The sequence below is a fragment of the Macrosteles quadrilineatus genome, unplaced genomic scaffold, assembly GCF_028750875.1.
Source record: "Macrosteles quadrilineatus isolate MER2022 unplaced genomic scaffold, UCM_ALF_1.0 Scaffold_8__2_contigs__length_117827958, whole genome shotgun sequence".
Lineage (NCBI taxonomy): Eukaryota > Metazoa > Arthropoda > Insecta > Hemiptera > Cicadellidae > Macrosteles > Macrosteles quadrilineatus.
Window position 1 is genome coordinate 4,261,445 of NW_026542601.1, and position 23,424 is coordinate 4,284,868.

Sequence of the window (23,424 nt, forward strand, 5' to 3'; positions counted from 1 at the left end):
TGGTTTTATTTTAGTTTGTATATTACTTTTTGTTGTTGTACCACCTTCAATAGGATGCTCGCTACTGGGGTGATAGGTTTAGCCGGAAACTGTTTTACATATTACTTCAGGGTAGTCCTACTACAGGGTCATGTATTTTATCACAATATTATAAAATAAAATCCATTGGTCCATTGGCTCCAAGATCTACCACCAGCTCGCACAATTTTCTAAAATAAACCCATAACAAATTGAGCATACCTAATGCCGTGTCGGTACAGTTTAGGCTTAACAAGTGTATACATATGCCACAGTGGCTTAATATTATTTTTAATTTCATATGTTTACTATATTTTCATCAAAGCTATTAAAAAAAAAATCCGTAACATTTCCACTTGTCAGGAAATTATTGTATAGTGAAGAACACCTTTACATTTTGTTATTTTATGATTGTAGATGATTTACAAGGGACTTATATTATTAGATTTATAAAATATACGACTTGAGATAAAATATTGTAATAAGTGTGAAAATACTAGTTTGTAAATGCATTTGAAAAAAAAACCCTTACTCCGAGAACACCTTGCTATGTCTTTTTGTTTTTTTTCTTTCACGGATATTGCATCTTTAGATTCATAAAACTCTATTCTGAAATATAAAATGAAGCTGTAAAACGTCCTACAATTTGTTGGAAGGCTTCATAAATCTTAAAAATACTTCCATGAATAATAACTGTTAACAGCGCCATGTAGGCCTGTGTTGTGAAAAATGATGTCACAGAATACCTAAAACGGCAGTCATTTGTTTGGATCTTGTAACAGGAAACGATTCCTGGGCCTACATGCTGAAATTTAAAAAGTCTGTATTCTATTAAACTAAATGTTTTCCGTTGGTTATTAGTGAATATATCCAAATAAATCAATCAATGAAAGTTATTACATTTTTGGAATCATATTTACTACAATTTTGTTAAATTTGTACATTAAATTTATCATATTAGAGTACGGTTGTAGTTTAGGTGTTTTAGGTAAAAAAAAGTAGTCGACTAACTATACTTGTCGAGTTTTATATGTTACCAACTCTTTATTCAATACCTACAATATTGTGCATCATAGTTATTGTGTATATTTAATAAATAACTGCGATGTAAGTCACAATAATGTGATTAGTATTGTCATATTGGTGCAGTCGTACCTTGTTTTTTGTAACAAATATATAATACTTATTATCCCAAAAGTAAACAGGTTCAGACTGAATAGATAATATTTCAAACCTTGTAACGTATATAACCAAAACTATATGGTATAAAATTTGAATTTAAGTTTCAAGGGAAAATATATAAAAACATAACATGTTGTACTGAACATAAAAAAAATACAAAACTGTCGATGTAACGAGAATGCAAACTAGTAAAACAATTTGGTGATCTTTAAAATTTAATCTTAAAAAAATATAATTTTCATGTTCAACAGTACTGTTAACTATTATTGTACAAAGCTTATGAATTTCTTTAAGACTTACAGTAACAAGTGTACGTTTCATTAACTAGTAAAGCACAATGCAATGCGAATTTCGTTATATGTGTATGTATGGTAGCAATATTAGGAAAAATAAGTTTCATTACAAATCATTGAAGGTACATAGACTTTACTTTTAACAGTTAAAAGATCAAATAGTTGGATCAGAAATAAAGTGCATGCAGTAAAGAATCAGAAAAATAAATAAAACTTCCAACGTGTATTTTTTGTACAGTAAATGTTCTTTTTTCGTGCTAGCAAAGCAAAACCTTTCTTAAATATTTAAGCCACCTTCTTCTCAGTTATGGGTAATATTTATTGGAACATTTCAATAATGTAATAATAAGTGCAGTGAATATAATCTTATATGCATAATATTGTATTAAGTAATGACATGTGAACGTTAAGTTGTACATTGAAGTCATCAAAAAGTAATTTATCACTCAGGTGACGGACGCTGGACCCGTGTGGGTTTACAATGTTTAACATTACTGTATAATAGACAGTAAGATAAAAATTTATATAAACATGGGTTAATACTTTATGTGTATGCTACATAACAAACAGTATGATTTGCTTTACACGCATTATAGTATAGAGGGTTGACACATAACATGCCAATCTATGGTAATATGCATTTTTATGTTTTAATCCTATTTATGTCAATATTTAATATGCCTATATTATTTTTCAACGAGGTAAGAAAAATCTTTTCAAATTACAATTATATTAGAAATAAGGCACTTGAGACAAAGTAGGTGTGCATTGAATTCGCTGGTAAAAAACCTGAAGAGTTTTTAGTTTGTTTGGTTGAACACATTTACACACGAAAGTTGTGAAGATACCATATACATGGCACAATAGACTGACTAGCTGTCTGATGGTTGATTAACTTTATTTTTCAATATACCTGTACTACTAGCTTTAGTGTCACTCATCAGTATATTCTCAAAGGAAACCATTAGACTATTAGATTTATATAAAGGGGTATATTTAAGCGATAACTTTAATACTAGTATTTAAATTTGCTCAACTTGGGTCATAGGTGAACTGCAAGAGAATGTTATGATATAATAATATAATAATAATATAATAGTAATTATTATAACATAACTCGTAAACTGCAGCAACTGTAAATCCAACTAGTACTGTAATTTAATGAAACTGACAGTAGTGGGTTTTTTTCAATTTTCTCATAGGATTAGGATTTCATAAATTTAAAAAATTGTCTGTACAAGCAAATCAATTTTCGTTCAATAATTTTAGGAATTTATTTTTCATGCACAATTATACAAATAAATAAATTTAACGAAAACAATTGTTTTCTACAGTTTTAATAATTTTTGCTCATTTTACGTGTCTCAACATCGTTTAACAGCGTATCACCCATCTGTTATATATCGAAAGTAAACACAATAAATGGATGAAACAAATGTTTCATTATGCTATCGTAAGCAGATTCTTAAGTTTTTTTACGTGTTTTTTTTGTGAAACATATTGTAATGACTTGCAGATTTATTATTTATATCATTATTATTGATCTTTGTCCTTGTTTCTTTCAAATTTAGGTCTAGTTAGTAAATTAGGGAATAATCTATTGTTTATTCCTTGTTGCCTGTTGTTGTTAACTACGATTATTGTTGTGTTACCTATTTTATAACTATTCGCTATTAAAGTTGTATTTTATTAGTAATCCTGTTATACCGTAATACTTGTATTACTTATGTACCGCGTTTGTAAGCATATTGTTCCGTAGATAACACATTTTTTTGGAATAAATAAACTCACGGAAATTAAATAGGCAAAAATATGAAATCTAGGAAATTAAAATACTTAAATATTATTATTAAATATTAAAAACGTGCCTAAAGATGAACAGGACATGTAGTCTAAGCCTTTTGAAAAAACATGCTATAGTTTTGAGGATATCAGAAACCTTTTCTAATAGTGAATTAAGTAATTTTATATACGTAATAGTTTGTTTTATATTTATTACCGCAATCTGAGATTTTACGCAATCTGAGATTTATTAAAGAGCAAAGATAAATTCTGTCAACAATAAAGTTATTTGGCTTTAATGATTTTGGAACCCACCCAAATTCATCTCAGATAATGAGCCTTTGATTGAAAAGCCTTGTGGAAATTAGGATATTACGTGTAACTTTGTGTACTCAATTTTTCTGGATTAGGTACAATCATAACAAAGCCAACGAAATATCAGAAATGTTAGGAGTAAATGCAATACACAAATTGAGTGTGGTATAACAAACTACTGAACTCACTTTGTACAGATCTCGTACATAAAGGTAATCTATCAATGTCTATCAATATTTAGGCCGTCGCTCACACGTGGAAGTTTCCTATACTTGAGGGTTAATGAGTTTTAAATTAATCATACTTCAAGCTTTATAGCATCTATTATTCTAGAAATCATGCGCTTTATTAAACGAATAAACTTAGCATATTATAAATAGTAGATAGTAAAAATATATTTATAAATGTCATTTCAGTATGGAAATGTACATACTGTGATTTATAGTAAGTAGCCGGCATTGCAATGTTGTTAATGAAATTGCTGAAAGCATATTTTTACAACAGCTGTGCCCGTCTATATAATTAATACGCTACATGAAACTTTGTCGGTTGAACTCCTCCGCCATTTCTTCACCGATTTTATCCGTTGACGTCTCATTGGAAAGAGCGTGTCGCGTAGATTTGCAAACTGGCCTTACATTTTTGAAAAAGTCCCTTGGACTCTGCCCCATTGGCTTTGAAAGTTCCCATGTTATCCTTGGAGAACACAATTGTTTACATTTTGATCAGCTGTATAATTTAATTGCTGTTATTTATTTTTCAATTCAATGAAACGCATTGAGTACATTTATTTACTACAGTATTTGAGTTTGTGTAAACGTAACCCCCAAGACGGATCGTGTTAGTATGGTTGTATATCAAATTTGTGCATTTATCGTTGTTTTGTGTAGCTATAATGTGTTTAATTGTTGTTTTTTTCTTTTAAATGCCTACGACGTGACGACAACGAAACATAGACAGGAGGCGTAATCGTGATAACGACCGTAGCTACAGAACAGTGGCGTGAAATAGGCTTAACTCATCAAGTCCGCACCTGACCCTGGACAATCTCAACTATTAAGTTATAAATGCGCCCTAACACTACCCCAAAACGACTTTTTATTCTCAATTGGCCCTCTATCAATGACCTGTGTTGCCTGTACAGCGAGGCATTTTGAGAAGGAGAAAATAGGCCGGAATGCTTTAGGTTTATCAATAACGAAGATAAACATGGTCTGTGTTACACACCGACCGGTAATGTTTGAGTTGACTCTTTTGAACTCATTGTAAATATGACTGTTATTCGTGTTGAAATAACTCCTGTAATACTTTGCAATTGCTCGAATTCGAGCAACGTGTACACTAGTATCCTTTTAAAACAGGATTTTACACATGCTGAAAGAAAGGTACGTTAACAAATAATTCGGTTTGATCCTACAGTCAAAATAGTATGAATTCTTAGAGGTGCGATCTATGATCAAGACCACACTAGGTTTTATAACTGTCAAGGTCAAGCTTCTTGGGAGGGAGATTACTCTGGGCGAACAGGTAAAATCCTTACCTTTTATAGGTATACTTTTTGTATGAATAGAAAGTATGTCTTTTTGTTATGGGCTACTTCCCTTTGAAGTTGCTTTTGATAAAAAAATATATTAAAAATTGATCGGAAAAAAACTACAAGTAAAAACACACAATAATCCATCGTAAAATCAAAATATACTTTCCTAAAACTATACTTTTTATACTCAGTCAGTTCAATTATAAATATATAGGTTATTCACAACTCTTAGCAGGAAATATAGCTTTAAATTAAAATATTTGGTATGACAAACATGTGTTGATCTATAATGTAAAGCTTATATAATCCCTTCTGTGATAAATGACATGCTCATAACGTCATTGTTGAACCCAATTGAGGAACCTTTATTGAGGAAAATATTAAATGTATACTTGTTAAAATTAAACTGTTTGGGTAACTGAAACCTATATTTCTTCCAAATATTACATGTGGGTTAAGTCTGAAATAATGTAATCCAATGTAAAATAAGATTTTTGATTTACTTAAAGATTCAAAGTTTGGAGTTATTTATGTTTTATTAATTACCAAAAAAGAAAATTTATGGCTATCCAATTCACTTTAAGATATATGGGACAATACAATTGATTCATATTCGATAGTAATTATAAATACCCTCCGCCGCAGCAAACCTGCAGACTAAGCGATTTTCCGTTTGACTGATTTGATTTTCAATTAAGTCTATTTCAATAACATTAAGTTTAAGGAATACCTAGGTTTGCTGATACAGATATGGTAGCAAAGTGTGTTTTTAAGTAAAATATTGATAGTTTGCAAAAAATAAACAGATTTGCCAAGTTTGATATAAATATATTCTTTAAATAGCAGTCTACAACAGTTTACTTATTGCTCATAAGAATAACATATGAATTTTAAATGTACTATATTTTAGGTTTATCCTTAACCAATAACCATACAAAAACACTTTAATGTTCTCAACTATTTTTTTAAGCTCTTCAAAAAGGTATGGAGAAAAATTAAGAAATTTTACAGGGTCAAGAAAGAGTAAACCCAATTTTTACCCAAAAAACCCCGTCCCATGATCCTGCCGTTATTGGTAACCAAACTCGTTCGAATAAACATAGGTTTACATGTTTTTGCCAAATTTAATCAATACGAATTTAATAATTAATTTATTATTTTGAACGGATGGTATTTTTGGCCTTTGGGGGCATCAAAACAAAAAAGTAAATCGGTCCTGGGTCCAGGCCTTACCATGAGACCTACGGTAATAACCTATTCCAAAATTGGAATTCGCTAAAAAGCAAATGTTACACAAACCATATTATGTATCATTATATAAGTGTTCCTGTTCAATACTTTTGAACAAATAAAGAACGAGTACTGGCTGCTAAATAATGAGTTGTAAGGAACGATTAAGGTATACAATTTGTGTGTTAACCATACAACTCATTAACACTAGAGTGGGGGCCACTTCCAGGCATGATCGATTGGCTTATTGATGGACATTGATGGATTACCGTCATTCACAAGATTTATACAAATTGGATTCAGTAGTTCTCACATGTATCGTTTTAGTAACCACATTTTAATGCAAAATATGTTTGCTACCAAGTTAAATATTTTAACATGCTGAGCCCAATTACAATGAAACAGGGTACAAAAATTAAACAGTTTATATTTAGATGTGGATTTTTAGATTAAAAAGCCACAAAACCTTAATAAATGAAATCTTGACCCAATCTAATTTTCCTAATTTATATTTGGTTGTACGTTGTAAATTGTAATTGTAAGGGCCAACATTTTTTGCAATGCATTAAAATGTCTCAGTACGAAGCAAGCAAAAGAGCTACGTTTATGATAAAATTCAACTTTGCGTATAATATGTTGATGTTTCAGTTCTAGTGCTGCTTTATGTTGTCTAGTTCTCGTAGTGCCTGGTATTTGTCGTCGCTATAATAACAAAAGGCCTATGTTTCACCTTTGCTTAAAAGTTTGTTTTATTATTGGATTCCAAAACTCGCAGATCAAGAATGAAAGTTGTAATTTCAATTAAAATGTTCATCAAATAGAAAAAAAATGCGGCTGATAGGCAATCAATAGTTTTAAAGATATGTCAAGCATAACAAAAAAGATTGTATGTAGTTTCCTCATGGTCCTAATTAAACTATAGGCATCCTAAAACTTATTGGTTGTCCCGATCTAGAGTATTAACTTTGACTACTTAAAATAATAGACTAATTGCCTTAATAATAACAGTTTACTTTGACCTTTTTACCACTTCCTTGGTTTTGACAAAGCCAAGCTAAATTTAATAATATAATTTCCTAACAAACACCACGCGTGGGAACAATCTAACTGTATAAACCAAACAACACCAACACATAGTGTTTTGACGCCAGGTAAGCCAAAGTCAATAATTACTGTTAATAGAACTATTGTTTGGCAAATTCGCAAGTCGTACCGATCTTAATTTATTCAATAGGTTTTTGGATAACCTATTGTGGAAAGGTACAAGGTAACTTCTACTCTTATGCCTTGTGTTATACATTTTTCCTTTTACTATAGATACAGGGTTTAGCAATAAATATTAAAAAAGTGTAGACTTTTCTTAACCCAAGTATAATATTAGAGTACGACAATTACCATAAAAATAATAATTAATTAGTTCAAAATTAAGAAATTAGCTATTCGGCATTGCAAAGTTGATCGTATTCTTCTAAAATTGCTTTTGTTTTTAATTTTACTCGCTCTAAAGTATCTTAATAAGAATAGGTTTCCAAAGTGATTATTGAGGTAACGAGGTTAGCAACTAGGCAATAGTTGGTAAAGACAGGATTTTAAGTAAATTCTGCGTCTGAATTTCCAATGTATAATCTTGATTGTGAAATAAACCGATCCATTACCTTTATTTTCGTAATTTTTTAAACTTCATTACGTCACAATAAGGGAAATGGTTAAAAGCAACTGATCACCTACACATATTGATCATTAATGGGCGGAGATAAATTCTGCCAAGACTTCAGTCATTTGGCTTCCACGACTATTGGAATGGATCCAAATCTACCACAAAATATTAGCGTTCTGTTCAAAAGGTTAATATATACGAAATATATTTTTGTGTATAGCGTTTTATTAGCCTTAGGTACGGAATAATTAATTGTATGTTTTTGTTATTTCACTTTCAACGAACCATTTCAGCTGGTGGTTATTCTTATGTCAGCTGGTGTCAGCTTATTTTACTTTCAACGTAACGTTAGATTTTTAAAATTATATTTAATATCAGAGAATTCGGATTGAAGTATCAACATTGGATATTATGTAAAAATGATAGCATGTTTTTCGTTAAAAAATGTACCTTTTAACTGTTGTCTATTTATGTAATTTCCTCGTCCTGTTTTAGCAATGATTTATTACTCTAACCTTTATTTCCTTATTCATTTATTTATTTCCACCTTTATTTCCTTTATTCCTTTTTTTTCTTTTTTTTTAGCCCACTATATTTCCCTTGACTAATTTGTGATTTTGACTGAATATAATATACAATTAATGTCTACCAATATTATCTAAGAAAGAAAATAATCTTAAATTTTATGTTGTATGTATTAAAAAAAAATAATATAATGAAAATAGTAGACTCTTCAAAGTCCTTGTATTCAAGTATTAAATATTCGTAAAAAATGCTATGGACTATGTATTATAAATATTCCAAAGGATTGACTCATTTGTATGGATCCATCCACTCATTAAGTAGTGGATATAAAATAACATAAGCAAAAAGAAAGGAAGTATTTAGGTTAAATAACCATCTCCAAGGGCTAGGGAGCAAAACAAGTAACAATCAAGAAAATATTTTATTTTACAATACATAGGTACTCTTTAGATAAAACGTATAAAAATATTTACAATATCATTTTCAGATTTTGAGCTTTTTTTCTGAGTCCTAGTCATGCATGACGAGAGCTATAATAAAATAGCGACAAGGTTCGTTGCTTCTTACTGAACTATTTTGATTAGTTTCAATGATCTTAGAAGTTCGTGAAATTATTTTTGTGCGATTCTAATGTAATGAAAAAATTAAGTTTTTAAAGAATTTTTTACAACAACGTAAAAATTGATGAAACTTTTCTTTGATAAAGTTAACAATAAAATGAAATTTTGTCTTCTAACTGTGGATTATGATGATTGTTTTGTCGATATTATTTGAGTAAATGAATTATTAATTTGTCAATCTAAATGTGTGCATAACTCAATAGCCTTGCTGGTCTGAAGCCTGTGTCTCGACTGGGATTGAACCTCTGTTTAACGTGTTTTACAATATTAAGCACAGAGCTAAAGAAAAGGTTTCTTGTGACATTTCTTAAGCGTGTCTGATAATTAAATTAGGTTTTCTTTCAAGAGATTGTTAGTGCTATAAGGTGACTTCGAGTTCCTCCGGAAGTGAGTTTGGCACCCCTGGTGGTGGGAAGCCGTACTGGACAACTTCCTGTGACAGTTGGTCGTCCAATGCTGCCAACCCCCGAGCTGGATCTTCTGCAGGTAAATCATATATGTAAAACGTCTGTATGATAAAACAATGTTGAACTATGATTTTATTTCCTGTCTACTCATGTCTAGGATGCAAAGCAAGCTAAAGGCAAAATCTGCATTTATTTAATGAAAATAGTTTGTTTTACTTTTCATAAAAACCATGGTATCTGACATCTTGAAAAAAAAAAAAAAAAAAAAAAATACGAAGCAAAAAATACAATAATTTTTTAATGCTATAGATGGTACGATTGGGCTATTTAGGTTGCTATGAAATCAAATAATTCTTTTAGGTCGTATCTGTAATCAAAACGATTTCAAACGGTGCCTGATGGTTAGATAAGATATATAGATACAAGGGAAAAATAAATGAAACTGAAATAATTAAGCTAGGCATGCGTCAATGAACACTACGTGTTTTCATACCGAAAACTAAAAAAAAACAATACCATAAATTGATGAAATGATGTAATGATTTGTGAGCATTTATATACATTCAGACGAGTGTATTGTGACACTTATCAATATATTATTATTTTATTTCTAGGTTGGTGTTCACTTGTCATTTTTTATTACCTAATACGATGACATCAGTGACATGACATGTAGCGAGGTCTGGTGCTGAACTGTGGCCATGAAGAATGTCTAAAACAAAATCAAATCCGTGGTCTTAATTTCTTTTGAACATTTTCTTTAAGATTAAGACTGGTATCATCCTTTAATTTATGTAGATGATGGCTTAGATTGGAATTTATTTAAATAAGGTATTTTACTTCATATCGAAATGAAATTGACCTACATTTTCATGGGATTGAAGTTACTAGATGTACACAATAAGGAATGCGATAATGATGTAAATATATGGTTAGTGTTAGAGGTAAATTATTTAGAAATTTAATAAGTGATAAAATTAAGTAAGCAGGGTGGAAGGCGGTGGTAAAGAGGGCTTGTTAAGGAATGGTGCGTCTGAACTTTAAACAATCTCGATTGTGGAATACACCGATTCGAAGCCTTTCTTTTCGTTTTGAAATTTAAGCAAAAGTGTGAAGATTATTAATGTAATAGAAATGGTATACAAATCATGAAGCAGTTAGGGTAACAATAAATTAAGATTGGCAAGATAATTATAAATAGATTAACTAGTATCATTGAGTAATGCACTATTTACAGAAATGTTTTGAACACTAGACTAAATGCCTATTAAATAAATTGAGAATATTATTGTTATAATTTTCGATTCTTTCAGTTATGCATTTCAATGTGCATTATCTAATAACAGTTGTGGGGCTGTAATTCAGATCAGTGTTGATGATTACAAAATTTGCACTGAATAGATTTTAACTAAAATTATAACGTATTAATACAAGTATGTTCCTTTGATCTAAACATTTCGCTTTAATTTTATTTTTTATATTTAAACCAATATGAATACGATATAAAAATAACCCAAAACTGGAGTTTTTTTATTAATTAACCCCTAATACATTACCGTTCATGTAAAAGTACAAACTAATTAAATTTGAATTAACTTTAAGGTAATTTTTACAGATTACAATAATTATCCATTAAATAATTTATTGCAATTTGTTGTTAGTTGTGCATTTGTTGATCAAGTCATCTTATTGGTTCATTAATACGGCTAGTTTACAACCCAATACCACCAAAATATCACCCAATTACAATACAGTAGTATGTTTAATATTCAATTATTATCACGATTAAAAGTGGACGAGCACTAAACAAAAAACAAGGAACCAAAACAGTTCAATTGATACAAGCTATGTTAGGTGAAAAAAGAAAGAGTTAAGAGGTGTAATTTTAATCTTTAATTAAACTCTTAAAGTATATTAATCGCATATGTCAAATAAATTTAGCATGTTTACTTTAAAACAGGAAATATTATCAATGATAATTGTGGTTGGAATATAATCTTCTCTCAAAATCTGGGTTTTAAAGGGAAAGCTATTGTTATCTCTAGGAAAATTAATAACTTTAAACTACAACGATTCCTATCAGAACCAAACTATATAAATCCCAATTCAGACCCATGCTTTTGGGCTAGATGCATTATCTATGAAACCGATTTTTTCCTCATCTTAAATTACACATATAGTTTTATTATTCCAGGATAAATGTAGCACATTAAAAAGTGAAGCTTACACCTTTCCCTAACGAAATCGTAAAAAAACATTGTACGACTAAATCGTCATCTAAATCGTTAACCCAGGAAGTAAGAGTGTATTTGAGCGTACGAAGATTTACTTACCATTTTCCATCTTTGTTAAGGGGTTGATATTTCTCAGATAGTCCAAAGGTATTACTTCTCCTTCTATGACAGTTGCTGCAGTACATTCTAGATTGTTACGTCCAATACCATTGTTTGGACTGCCAGTAAAAATCTGTGGTTTCTGAAAACAAAAGCATACATTAAAAACACAAAGCATACTGTAAATCACGATTTACAGAATAGAAAATATTTTTAACTTAATAATCACTTAGTCATAAATTGTCAAGAAATAATTTATTTCAAGATAATTGAATTATTTATAATAGTATATTTCGTACCTAGGGCCAATAATGATGCTATGCCAGCTCGAGATAATTTTTTCATGTTTGGAACGAAGACGAAAACTGAAAACGATTGAGAGCAGCAAAACCCTTTTGGCCCATTTTATGAATGCTATTTTTCACCACATTATCCAAAATTGGAAAAAATGAACACAACTACGACTTTTATGTCATGTAAAGATATATTTTGAGAAAATCGATAAATATTTGTTACGCAGTGGTGACAATGTATTTTAATAGCATTGTCAATATGTAAACATTAATATTTTGGGTAAATAAGCGAACAGTTTCCAATTAACGTTTGCTCAACGGCTAACACATTATAGTGTGATGACAATTTTATTAAACTATTGCAATCAAAAAGTATTTGTGATACGCAAGAAGCTATAACAAGTCTGTTGAGAAAACTGATTCTTAGAATTTTATTTTTACTTTCTTCCCCTATAAATAGTCAATGTATAATCTAAATCTGTATAGATAAAGTATTTTTCGTCAACATTTACATGTTTGAATTATGGATGGATACATTCGTTTTTGGTTCCCAGAAACGAAAACAGTGGGTTTCGAAGTGATGTCTGTGTGTCTGTGTGTGTCTGTCTGACTGTATGTGTGGATATAATTATATGTTCAAAATTACATACAATAGTTAATTTGAAATATTAAATGTATAATTTATTGAAATATCTCTGGAACTGTAATATGTATTAATGTGAGCTGGTTATCCACTGGTATCTGTCAGTGGCATATATTTTATATATTATCTTAAATAGTTTAAACTGTAGACAGGAAGGCTTTTATAACAACCATATGTATTATTTTTCAATTTTAACATTTAAGATTGGCAATATTTAAAATATGGTGACAGTTTTTTCTAGGATCAGCAGCTTACTCTGCTATACACACCGAGTATATTACAACGAATCATTAGCCTGCTAATTATGAATATTTTTCTTTGTACCTTAGACATCATGAGATTGCTTAGTTTTGACTTCTTCTTTGTCTGGTCGTTTTGCTTTCCCCAACTTTTATTTTTCTCTTTGTTGTCAGATGATCTACGGTACCTCCTCCTAAGAAAGAACATCAAAATTAGTGTGGTGTTATTTAAATTAGCTTTTACTCAGTATTATTTATTCAAAGCTGGAACTTGTATGTTTCTTATTATCTAACAACGGAACAAGGTGTGAATTAGCTACAACTAAAATTCACGTATGGTGTATGTCAAAGGGCTATATTGACGAATAAAGGACGTTGCAGTAGAAAAGGCTGTTATTTGGTTTCTGAATAGTAAAAAGTGATGCAGAAAAGAAGTCCCAATAGTTATAGTTATAATTAAGTCACATAGAAATTAAATAGTATTAAAACCAAGACAAATTTAAAAAAATAAATTGTTTTGGTTTAAAAATACAAGTTTTTGTCACGAATCTAGGAACGGCTTAGTAAATTGTCAAATACTAGTAAAGAGATGTACAGTATTCTGATAATAGCGTATAGCTGAGTAACATAAATAGATCTGCCATCAAGTAACACTGTATTTTATAAAATAAATGTGATAATTTCATAAAATATTAAAAGTCATCAACTAACCCATAGGCAACAAACACAGCGACAACAGTAATTAGTGCAGTTGAGGCCAAGATACATATAACAAGCTCGGACCATGTGACTAGTGACGTCATAGCAGCCGGGCACGTCTGATTGGCTGAGCAAGGCGGGATACAAGTAAACCCAACCTTCTGAGGGACACAGACTTGTAGGGGAGGGCAAAGGCATTTTATTTCCTCACAGTGTTCACCTGAAAAAGATACAGCCATAAAGTTGACTGAGCAATAGGTAAAACTCTTTATGAAGTTCTAGAGTGAATCCATGTGGAATTGAATTCTTTACAACCTAACCTAACCTAACCTAACCTGACCTAACCTATCCTAACCCAACCTAACCTAACCTAACTTAACCTAACCTATCCTAACCCAACCTAACCTAACCTACCCTAACCTAACCTATCACTTTTACTCATTCGCAACTTGCAACAATTATAGCAAATTGGTTTTAAATAAATAATTAGAAAAGAAGGAAATTATATATAAATCAACGTTATAATAGTTGCTATTATTTATCAACCGTGTATTAAACGTGAAGAGGAATACCTGCATATCCCATTGAGCAGATGCAGTAATATGCCAAAGAATGTCCCGGGGCCACAAAACTGATACCTTCTCCCATCAACAGGGATGTTTTCTCAGGCATCATCTGTAACTGTCTTTGACACACTCCACCGTTCCTGCAGTCACACTGTGGTGTGGTTCCGGTCAATCCACACGAGTCCATTACTTCTTGGACTACTTGCAGGTCTGCACCCTATGCAAACAAACTTTTTAATGATTTTTGATCATAAATACTAAAAAGGTATGGGTTTTAAAAATCATCATCGCCAAGGACTAGAAAGAAAGGTTACTATAATGATGTGTAGTTATAATGCCACGATTACTTCAATACATTATTTTTATAAGGTATTAGATTATATACATGGCATTGATGAGATAAGTAAACCATAATGCCTTTTTATCATTATTTTGATTCAACTCTTAGGTCATGGTTACAATCACAATATATGGTATAACAATTGCAAATAAATACAGACTTTTTTAAGGTTCCTTGTCTTTCTGATATTTTCCCTTTGGGTGTTATAACGAGAAAATACATAATTTATTGAGAGTTGTGTTTTAATCGCCCAAAAAGGATTATCTTAATTTACGTTTTATTGTTGATATAAGTATTGAACTGAATTAAAAGCATAACAATCACTCGTTGTCTCAAAACTTGTTCTTGGTTGAAAATATCTGCATGTTAAATAAAACAAGTAAACTTTGAATAGATTGACTTGAAGAATTTCTAGTAAGTTATTCAAAAAGTCATATATAATTTTTATTTCACTACTTACTCCATCCACCGCAATCAGAAGACCAATACTTGAGCCAGGACCATTTTGAATACTTATTAGTCTAACATCTCTTAAAAACGCAGATTGTAATGTTGACAGAAACCGTGGTAGCTTTGAGGCCACAGTTTGCTGTCGAATTCTTGGTGAAAGTCTGTAAAAAAAGTTAGATTTGATACACTTTTGACAAATACTAAAAGTTTGTTGCTTCAAAAGTTTTTCCCATTACTATATATGCTGTGATGAATTATGAAGCAGTCTTCAGTTCTTTTCGAAACTTTCTACTTTTTTGACAGATGAAAATGAAATCGACTCTACTTGGTATACATCTTAATTACTCAGAAAGAAAATGTTGCCCAAACACTTGTGGACTCTATACGTGAATTAAAACAATACATTTATTCAATGTAATTTAAATCGTATACGTCAACAAGGTAAAAAACAACTTGTCGTCGTTTCGTAAGAATTAGGATCTTAACTAAATCTTTCCTTCATTACAAAACCTCATTTAAATTTCATATTCAATTAAAACATTCAAACACAAAGTTGTTCCTTACCTGATATACACAGATGTTTGCAGCATGTCCTGCCTCAATGGTTCAACTGTAACAACTACGTTTGTTGCTGTAGTGAACTTCCCATCTGAAACAGTCACGTTGACATTGTACACTCCAGGAGCCAGGCTACTTCTAGCTCTGAGTGTACCTTGGCGAGGGTCCACTGAGAAGTGATGGTTGGACGGAACACTGTACTCAAGCTTGTCATACGGGTCAAGGTCACTTGATGTTAACACGCCAAGGTCTCCCCCGTTCCATTGTTGTTCGTAAATTGCCACCCAAACTTTCATAGGGTGAAGAATTGGCGGGTGTTTCGAAGGCTCGACTACCTGTTAGAAAAATTATGTTTGTGATTTCCAGCATAGATGAAAAATAATACTAGTTTAGAATGAAAGTGAAACTATAAACTTATTAATGTCGTTTCACGATATTTTTACATTTCTTGGCATGTTTAACAGTATTTAATATTTAACCATTTTTTTTATATCGTGGATATTTAAATCTAAAAATTAAAATGATATGCTGATCAGATAATATATTATTCGCGAATTTGAGATATTAATTATTTATTGTTGGATCACTCAGGTGGATTAATTAGATTACAAACATAAACACGAATCTAAATTATTCAGCCTGTAAAAAAATCTATATATAATGATGGTAAAAATGTTGTTGATATAATCTATTGAATTGTTACTAATGTAAATAAAGAACATAGCTAAATTACAATTATGAAACTCTTGTATGCGCAAGTAACATGTCCATTAGGGAAAAATGATTTACAAATAATTCTAGTTATTTTAGTAATCGTTGACCTACCTTGATGTATATCCAGGTTGAAGAGGATAACGTAGGGTCTTCAGAATCTTCTACCCTGACCACTAGTGTATGCTGTTCTCCTAACTGTATTTTCAACTTGTCAGTAGTCCTTAAAGTTCCATCACTGTCTATTCTAAACATGTCTTTTGAGTTGCCTTCAGTAATGTGGAATATAAAAGAAGAATTGAGTGTGAGGTCGGCGTCAGTCACAGCAAAATGAAAAACAGCCCAGCCTGGCATCCTGTCAGCCTAGAACAATATTTTTGAGGTTGGTGAATGATTTGATAACTTTATTGGAGCATTAATATTGCTAAGATATTACTATATCCATCTGTTTTTTTTATATCAAGTTTAAAATAACTAAAAACACGAAATTCATCAAACAGCTTGTCCAAATATAATGGGTTGTAAAAATAATCAGTCACATACATAAAGAACTTCAAAATTATTGTTGGGTGTATTTCAAATTAAAAAAATCAAAGTACACTGTATACAATGTTTTAAGAGATTTCTATATGTATTACTTTTATTTTATTTTACCAAAAAAAGGTTTTTGTGTTTAATATCTAACTATATATGGGCTCTCTAAAAATTAAACTTTACTTTCCTATTGTTATCTGTCGATACAATCTAGATAATAAAATGTCCACATGTCAACATATTGTAAAGTTAAATTGGTAATAATGTACATTACTATAAATACAATTTGAGCGGTAACCCTATAAAAACAGTCGCCAAACAATTAATTAGATTGGCCAGGTAAGTGATTATTATAACGTTCTCGCTCAGATAAAAGTGGCTGGTTTTATTCAGGAATGGATTGAATGTGGACTTAGCAGCAATTTTCCTAAGGACAAAGTTTATTACTATCTTAAATTACCAAAATATGCTTGATAGCTAAAACGTTTGCTTCCAATAAGAAGAGCTTTCTAACCTAGTAATGGAGAATAAAACAATATTTGTAATATATTTTTGTACTTTTGGTTAACTTTTATGGGGGCAACTAAACAAATTACCTGAAGTACAGTAGTTACGTTTGGCGTAAGAAATGTTGGTGGGTTGTCGTTTACATCAAGTACTTCCAAGTTTACATAAGCTGTCGACGACAGAGAAATGGTTCCCTGATCTGTAGCCACCACTGATATGTTGTATTGAGCTTTCTGAAAAAAAAATATGTAATGTAACCAATTTGTTGTTCCTAAGATAATATATTGTACGTTTGTGAAACAAGCAGTGGGTATTACCTTTTCTCGATCTAGAGAGCTAAGTACCATCAGGATCCCATTGAATGAATCTATTGCAAACTGTTGCATGGAATCGGTGTCTAGCGAGTAACGAATCATTCCATTAGAGCCGGAATCGATGTCGATTGCTTCCAGCTGTAAATGAAACAGACCATAGATTACTCGTGTGCTCATGGCTGGTAAAAACACATTTTGAAAATACAAATTAAGAGTTTGCAAATTAAATCATGACCAAATATAAATTGGGTGTGAGTAAAACTTATCCTAAGTATGTATTGGGATTTAGGAACAATGGAAATCAGTCAACCTTTATAGACATTGCTTTTGTACTTAGATAGATCATTGAAGGTCTACATTTTCCGTAAGATTGTTCTTAAAATTAAGAAGAAAAAAACAAAAATGAGATGATTCTATAAATTTATAAAACAATTTTTTGGACATTGTGCACCAGTTGAATAATATATACATGGTTAAATGTCACCATGTAGTAATAAAATTCATATGATATATTAATGTTCTTAATAATCTTATAAAAACACACGACGTTGCCAAAGAAAGAATGAATCAGCAAATCTAGAGGAAAACTAAGATCGGAACAAAACAAACGACATTGCCAATTACAGAAACGATACATCAGCAAAAACTAGAGGAAATCTAAGATCGGAACTCTGAAGCACCAATTGGCAAAAACAGGTAACTCAAACAAAGTTAACCGTGATATATGTTTCAGTAGCTAGACTAACAGACCTTAGCTCGTTCCTCTTAGGCCTTTTAAACTCACCTTAACAGCGAAATTCCGATGGATTTTATTTAAAGGACGATTTATTTGGGCCACTCTGTATTAATTGACTTATAATCATTATTCTACAACATTTACCTTATTTGCGTAGATTATAGATTATAGAGTATAAAGTATAGATCATATATTATAAATGATAGATTACAGATTATAGATTATAAATTATAGATTTAATATCATATATCATAGATTATTGTTTATAGATTAAAGATTATAGATTAAGTCTCATCTTTAACAATTCTTCCCATCTTTTGTCTTTGTATTGGACCTATACCAATGGTGACTAATATGCTTTTTGGAATCCTTATTTACCTTCAGAACAATCTGGCCAACTTCAATATCTTCTCTGATCTGGACGGACCACCGGTTGACCTTGAACATCGGAGTGTTATCATTGACGTCCAGTACAGTCACGTTAACAGATGAGTAACTAGTGACAGAGCTCTCCCCAACACTCGTAGCGAGTATCAACAGCTGGTAGCTCTGGTGGGACTCGTAGTCTAAAGGTTTGCTTATGGTTAATAATCCTGAAATATAAAATTCAAAACTATACTCCTCACTAAATAAGTTTATGCAACTCAATTGTTAGGTAAAAACATTACTTAAATTGTTATTCGTGGGTGGTTTGATATACTTTTTAGTTTGTGCATCCACACACACTTTAAGAGCCTTTGGGTCGTGCATGGAACCTTCAAAGCGGAGATAGGAACGAACTGGTAAAACAGGAATTGACAGTACTTATACTTTTTAAGTAAACCAGAGTGAAACCCAACACACAATACCACGGTATTTCAGTCAGTTGCCCCACAGATTAAAACACCAACTCCGCCTATAGTAAAAAGATAAATAGTGATCTTTGCACAAACTTTATTTATGGTACATAGAGGCATTAAGTTTACAAAGTTAAGTTAACATTAAGTTAGTAAACATGTATCACAATGGGGGTTGTAGTAAGGGAAAAAATATATTCTAAAGATCTTCAGTTTACGTAGGTAAAAATTTAACTAAAACGAAAATAATTAAAAATGTGAATAGCAAAGTGACTGTTTATATTGCATATGTACAACGCTAACGTAGAAAGCTTAAAATGATATGGTTTCAAAGGACATAAACTAAGTTTTTGAAAGTTTTTATTATGGCTTTTGAATGTATCGGAAATAAAGTTCGTTTAAATTATTACCTACTTAAGACAAAATGTCAAATAAAAAATTTCTGTATTCTAACTTTTACCATATATTATTCTTTTACCTGACTTTCTATCAATGTCGAACTCTCCCTGCCCGTTTCCCTCTAGAATCGTGTAGACAACAGTTGAAAATTCAATGACGACTCTCCTGTCTGACTGTAGCTGAAGAATTGACGATCCGACTGGTGCATCTTCAGACACCGATACATGGAATGTCCCTGACAGTTGTACAGGAGGATCATCATTCATGCCGAGGACTACAATCTGCAAAAGAAAACATATTCAGTTTCCACTTTAAGCAATACACCTCTCTTAATTCATGTTTTACTATAATAACTATTTTTTATAATGGAAGACAACCTTATGTCATTCGTCATTGTCTTTCCAAAATACGTATTAACTTGAATATTATATAAAATAGAATTATGGCAGAAAAAACTATGTTTTTCTGATTTAATTCATAGTATCGTGGAGATACAATAGTGTTTTTGCAACATGTTCATTATTGATTTGGAAACTAATCATGCAGATTGCATTTGTTTATGATGATTTTATATTTGATTTTGAAAAAAGTGTTAAAAAGCAATACAAGTGTTTTTGAAATACTACGCAAGGTTATTATATCCCATCTATATGGAACAGTTGTCACCGTTTTTTTACCTAGCTGTGTGAGCCAGCCAAAGAATGCACTAGCGTCTAAAATTCTATTTTATACCTTATTTTTTCATAGCTGACCAAGTTGATGGGCCATATTAGTTGCTATAGCTCACCATAAGACATTCCCTAAGTTCGACTTGGCCAAAAATGTGTGTATTCGACGGAATTTAGTAATTTTGATCAGAGCAATCTCTCGTTGGCTCACATGAACTACGACGAGTTTTATAAAAAATCTGGCAACAAATTTAACATGGGGATGGAACGTCTAATTGTAATAATATTCAATGTTAATATTTAGCACAATACACTCGTACCCTCTGGTGAGATGGTCCTGAATATATTTTCCTGGCTTCAAATTTTTAAATTACATGGATAGTCTACTATGTGTGTAGTCAATGATATGACCTTATTTGTATACCTTAAATAGGATTACTATGCTAAAATATACCTGCAATGTGGACACCGAAGACAAAGAAGGTTTGCCCAGGTCGCTGGCTCGAACAGTGACGTAATACACAGAACCTGGTCCGTTGGGCAAAGGTTTAGCTAGAACTAGGAGACCTGAGGTTGACGACAGGTTAAACAGACCATTTTGATTGACCAGGGCGTAGTGTATTGTGCGGTTAAGACCTGCAAATTCAATACTTGTCAATTGCATACGTGTAATCGATGTTAAGGAAAATCCTGGATGGCTAAAGATAAAATGCAATTTCCACATGAGAACATGTGTAGTTCCAGCTTGGTAACATACAAAATATATATGTAACATAAGATCAGTGCATCTCAATTCATAAAACAAAATCCTTCAGATAAAATGAGATATATAACATTATTGAGACTGCAAGAAAATGTATCTGTACCTGACCATCCATGTCCTTTTAATGCTTGGTATAGTTTCTTTTATATAAGTTATTTTTAGAAAATTATAACTCAAACAGAGTAAAGCAACGTAGGGTAAAATATACTGGCCGTTTATTCCGCACACTATATCGGGTAATAATATAATTGCAACACATAAACAGCAATGTCCTACTTTCTGTAATTGAATGTCGTACGTTCTCTTGAATAAAGTGAGTTAAAAAAGGCAAACCAATTTATTGGTTAGAGTCATAGAGGGTTCTGAAGATTTGTTTTCAATTTTCTGTGTTAAAGGACATAAAAAAGGCAAATTAAAAAAGGCAAACCAATTTATTGGTTAGAGTAATATAGGGTTCTGAAGTTTTGTTTTCAATTTTCTGTGTTAAAGGACATATTCATGCAATAATTGTATATCAAGGTGGTTCGAATCCCATTTTCTGTTTTATTAGGGAAAAGCAGAAGGGGACAGTTCTCTTTTTCAATAAGAATATTCGGTATATTGCAAACCCCCTGTTTAAAAGAAACTATGTGATCCAAACTTTTACCTTGCATTGACTTACAGTAACTTATTATAACACAAATCAAATGGCAATTAATATTCCTAACAAATAAATGTTTAAAAAAATATATTTAAAATTAAATATTTATCACCTTCATCGTAGTCTAGAACAGTGATCTTCGTAACGATCATTCCAACGATGGCGTCTTCTGTCAACATGACAGTCTCGTTGCTGACTGCGAACGATGGTGTGTTATCGTTTATATCGTTAACGATGATGTGTACCACAGAGCTGCAGACCCATTCTGGGTGATGTGGGTCTTTTACGGTCACCTCCACTGTGTGCTCTAAAATATAAGAATGTAATAATAGGATTATAACAATAACGATGTTTTTATAACATGGGTTCATTAGAAACATATAAATTGAATGTAATGTAACAAGTAATGTGTATTAAGAGGCTTTGCTCATGCTCCCAGGAACATTTAAATAAATATGTTGCAAAACAGCTGATATAGTATTCTCGGCAATAGCATAATTTGACTCACTCGCATGGTAGAAATAGTTTGGATTATAATTAAACAACAATATAAGTTAGGAATGTATTTCATTACATTTCATCTCCTATGACATCATATATTGTTGTATTTAATTTGAATATATATTTTGATATTACATTACATTACATCAATCGTATTAACAAAAATTATAAAAATGACAAAACATCTTTACCTGGATTCAACTCTCTGTCTAAATACTGCTTTAGTCTTAAATCCCCGTGGTTGTCGACGTAGAATTTGGCTTGATCTTTGCTTGCCAGGTGGTACAACAGGGATGATTCAAGGTCAGGGTCGGAGGTCAGGATGGAAACGATGAGATGTCCTGGAGGTAAAGACTCCTCCAAAGATATATTGTAGAGTGAGTGTACACAGCTGTGTGGTTCATCTGGGAAAGAATCATTGAATTACATGAAGATATATTTAATTTTAATATTTTTTCTTCTAATATTGCATTTTTTTTAGTAAAAAAAAAAATAGTACACACAAATACCCCAACCGCAGTAAACCTGTAAACTAAGCAAATTTTAGTTTGTCTGATTGGATTTTTAAAAAAATATTTCCATAAAAAATATACTTATTTACCACCTAGAGCTTAGGTTTACTGTTGTGGGGTGAAAGGGGGGCGTTAAAGTGTTAATTTGTAAACCTGTAGTTTTCTGCTAGGTAACTTTAAAAACATAAAACTGAAATTAAATATCTCCACAAATAACAAAACAGTGCGTGTGTTACCTTTTAGTATTTAGTTAGTAGCATTTTGTTTAAACAGTATATATTAAAGCATCTTTAAATACACTACATCTCACTATAGACTATAACTAAAATTAATCCTGTTTGTAATTTGTTCTATGTTTCGCTTTTCTTATTACTTCATTTTGAATTATATAATAACTATGTATTTTGTTATAGTAGCTGTGTGTAATTAATTGTTAAAGCAACTCAAAAACATATGAGCAATTATATAAAGGATAAAGTGCTTATATGTTTTTGAGTTGCTTTATCAATTACACACAGTTACTATATTACTCGTTAAAAAAATTTCACAGTTATTATATAATTCAAAATGAAGTAATAAGAAAAGCAAAACATAGAACAAATTAGAAACAGGATTA

The 23,424-nt window shown here is 31.2% G+C and overlaps 1 protein-coding gene across 1 annotated transcript in view; it reads right to left on the reverse strand.

Moving 5' to 3' along the window:
• Positions 1-8,941: 8,941 nt before the first annotated feature.
• The window catches only part of LOC128999504 (fat-like cadherin-related tumor suppressor homolog), a 70,770-nt gene continuing 56,287 nt past the window's right edge, over positions 8,942-23,424 (reverse strand). Inside the window, exons 32-47 of the mRNA XM_054426069.1 lie at positions 22,488-22,700; positions 21,908-22,102; positions 20,847-21,028; positions 19,804-20,005; positions 18,868-19,082; positions 17,757-17,891; positions 17,529-17,672; positions 16,509-16,761; positions 15,694-16,018; positions 15,140-15,290; positions 14,346-14,556; positions 13,786-13,993; positions 13,160-13,268; positions 11,900-12,041; positions 10,210-10,278; positions 8,942-9,639 (exon numbers count right to left, since the gene is read on the reverse strand). Coding sequence (XP_054282044.1) covers positions 9,518-9,639; positions 10,210-10,278; positions 11,900-12,041; positions 13,160-13,268; positions 13,786-13,993; positions 14,346-14,556; positions 15,140-15,290; positions 15,694-16,018; positions 16,509-16,761; positions 17,529-17,672; positions 17,757-17,891; positions 18,868-19,082; positions 19,804-20,005; positions 20,847-21,028; positions 21,908-22,102; positions 22,488-22,700 — 2,876 coding nt within the window. The 3' untranslated portion in view covers positions 8,942-9,517. The remainder of the gene's footprint in view (positions 9,640-10,209; positions 10,279-11,899; positions 12,042-13,159; positions 13,269-13,785; positions 13,994-14,345; positions 14,557-15,139; positions 15,291-15,693; positions 16,019-16,508; positions 16,762-17,528; positions 17,673-17,756; positions 17,892-18,867; positions 19,083-19,803; positions 20,006-20,846; positions 21,029-21,907; positions 22,103-22,487; positions 22,701-23,424) is intronic.